Source organism: Colobus angolensis, unplaced genomic scaffold (genome assembly GCF_000951035.1).
Source record: "Colobus angolensis palliatus isolate OR3802 unplaced genomic scaffold, Cang.pa_1.0 Scaffold123, whole genome shotgun sequence".
NCBI lineage: Eukaryota > Metazoa > Chordata > Mammalia > Primates > Cercopithecidae > Colobus > Colobus angolensis.
The window spans coordinates 7,629,511-7,632,185 of record NW_012113475.1 but is presented as its reverse complement, the minus strand read 5'-3'; the positions used below and the strand labels follow the sequence as shown (position 1 = coordinate 7,632,185).

General features: G+C 43.9%; 1 protein-coding gene across 2 annotated transcripts; it reads right to left on the bottom strand.

The window, feature by feature from the left end:
* Window positions 1-628: 628 nt before the first annotated feature.
* Window positions 629-2,006, bottom strand: PDHA2 (pyruvate dehydrogenase (lipoamide) alpha 2). Of its 2 annotated transcripts, XM_011932924.1 has the most exons (2): window positions 1,435-2,006; window positions 674-1,341 (listed from the first exon to the last, which is right to left on the bottom strand). In XM_011932924.1, the coding sequence occupies exons 1-2, from the start codon at window positions 1,955-1,957 to the stop codon at window positions 782-784; spliced, it is 1,083 nt and encodes a 360-aa protein (XP_011788314.1). In that variant the 5' UTR covers window positions 1,958-2,006; the 3' UTR covers window positions 674-781. The 2 variants fall into 2 exon arrangements, with proteins under 2 accessions (XP_011788305.1, XP_011788314.1); XM_011932915.1 differs by having other exon boundaries at window positions 629-2,006.
* Window positions 2,007-2,675: the final 669 nt, after the last annotated feature.

The following is a 2,675-nucleotide window of genomic DNA, read 5'->3' as shown; positions in this document are numbered from 1 at the left end:
AAATTTTAGAATATATAAGGGCATAAGTGGACTGCAAAATAAGAGTAGCTGTAGCTTAAAGATTAAAGCGGAATGCAGTTTTTCCCTTAGATTTTAATTTTTGCTGTATTTGGTTAAAAGACTAAAAATACTGTAACAAGATACAATAATATGAAAAAAAAATCCTTATTCTTCCTCCCCTGCCCTGTTAAATATCACATATTGTTGGAAAAACAGTCAGTGTTAACAAGCTTCAGCACCACATGCGCACACTGTTACACTAAACGGTATTTGTTATTACCTAATTCAAGTAAATGGTTACATATCCATAGGTGTCCTGAGTAGCTTGAAATAATCTCCTTACCTCAGGATGGAGGTTCTACATAGAAATCCATGGCAGGGAAAGCAGGAAACCACTATCTTTCTTTTAAAGAAGAGAGTGTATTAAAATAGTATAAAGTTAAATCAAATGGAAATGTTATGACTAATAGTTTGGGAAGTTAAATAATCTGCTTTTCCTATTTTAGACTTATATAAGTTCAAAATAATCTTCAAGATATTCACACTGAATTGTTACCTATATAGTATCTTTTAATGCAAAAATATACAGTATGATTGAATATAATATCACTTTTATTGAATGTATGCCTTTCAATCTCTTTTAATAATCTCTTTAAATAAATGCTTACAAGGCTTTTGTTTTATGAGTTTTATTCCTCCTTGAGTTGAGAACACAGTTTCTTAAATTTGACCATGAACATTCCATTGAGAGACTGATGATAAATTCACACTTAGCCTCCCTTTAACTGACGGACTTAAACTTGATCCATGGATTTGCACCACGAACTTCAAAAGATGAATCACTGCTGTAGACGTGATGGCCTAATTCTTCCAAACGTGGCTCAGGATCACTGGTAGCAAACTGGGCAGCATCATCAATTTCTTTCTTCACCTCAGTCCCAATTTCCTTTAATTCTTCCACAGTGGCGAGCTTGCTGTTTACCATTCTATCTTGCAGAATCATTATAGGATCCCTCTTACTTCTTACTTCCTGAATTTCTTCTCGTGTACGATAACTGACTCCAGGATCACTCATACTGTGTCCGTGATAACGGTAGGTCTGCAGCTCCATCAGTATGGGCCCCTTTCCAGACCTACAGTAGTCAGCTGCAAATTTTGTTGCCTCACGAACACATAGAACATCCATTCCATCGACTTTTAGCCCAGGGATAAAATTGCCCCTCTTGTAGTAATCAGTGCTGGCTGCTGCTCTCTCAGTAAATGTTCCCATTGCATATAGGTTATTCTCACAGATGAAAACACAAGGTAATTTCCATAAAGCTGCCATATTGAAAGCTTCGGCTATCTGCCCCTGATTCGCAGCGCCATCCCCATATAAAGTCAAACAGATCTCATCGTTTCCCTTATATTTACAGGCCAGAGCAACGCCAGCGCCCAGGGGGCCCTGCGCGCCGACGATGCCATTGCCCCCATAGAAGTTCTTGGTATACATATGCATCGATCCTCCTTTTCCTTTAGCACAACCTCCTCTTCTTCCCGTCAGCTCTGTGAGAATGGATCGGACAGAAAGTCCCCGAGTATAGCACATACCATGAGCCCTATAGGATGTGATGACGTGATCCGAGGGGTTTATTCCAGCCTCAAGGCCCACGCAGCAAGCTTCCTGACCATCGCACAGGTGACAGAAACCACGAATGAATTTCTGTTTGTACAGCTGATCTGCCTTCAATTCCATGCGGCGAACAGTCAGCATTATCTTGTAGTATTTAAGCCCCTCCGCCCTAGTGAGCACTGTAGTGACGGGGGGACCCTCCTCCAACAGGTAAAGATCACATTTCTCAATTTCAAAGGTAGCGTCATTTGAGGAGTTACGGGATGCCACCAGCACTCTGAGAGCTGACTTCTGGGCAACTCGCCTCAACACGCGGGAGATGAAGGCGGCCAGCATATTCTTCATGCAGTGCTGTGGATCGCGGCTGTGTCCCGTAACGACAGCAGGAAGGCCTAGCCTCGGCTCCGCGTCTCCTTCCGGTGCTCACGTCATCCGGGCAGTGCACACGGGGACAGAGGCAAGTCCTGCACAGCACTGGGACATGGGCCACGCAGTCTGAGCTGACTGATTTGTACAGTACCTGCCAACTGTAAAATGAAGACTAAAAGTGGTTTCCTTTTCTGGAGGACTTGGGCGAACTACAGGGCATCCTAATTAACCACCATCGTTGCTGAACCTCAATAATCTGAGTCCCTTTTCCCTGTTAAATCCTGGAGGAGTGCATCTCAAGCTTTCCCCCGAAGCATATCAAATAGAAGAAAGGAACAAACTCGGTCCCTAAGGCACACAAGAGTTCTGAGAGTTAGTCCAAAGTTATTTCTTCCTACCAATATTTCTTTAGTGTCTTGTTTTTGATCTTTAAAATAGGTATGAGGCCGGGCGCGGTGGCTCAAGCCTGTAATCCCAGCACTTTGGGAGGCCGAGGCGGGCAGATCACGAGGTCAGGAGATTGAGACCATCCTGACTAACATGGTAAAACCCCGTCTCTACTAAAAAAAAAATACAAAAAACTAGCTGGGTGAGGTGGCGGGCGCCTGTAGTCCCAGCTACTCGGGAGGCTGAGGCAGGAGAATGGCGTGAACCCGGGAGGCGGAGCTTGCAGTAAGCTGAGATCCGGCCACTG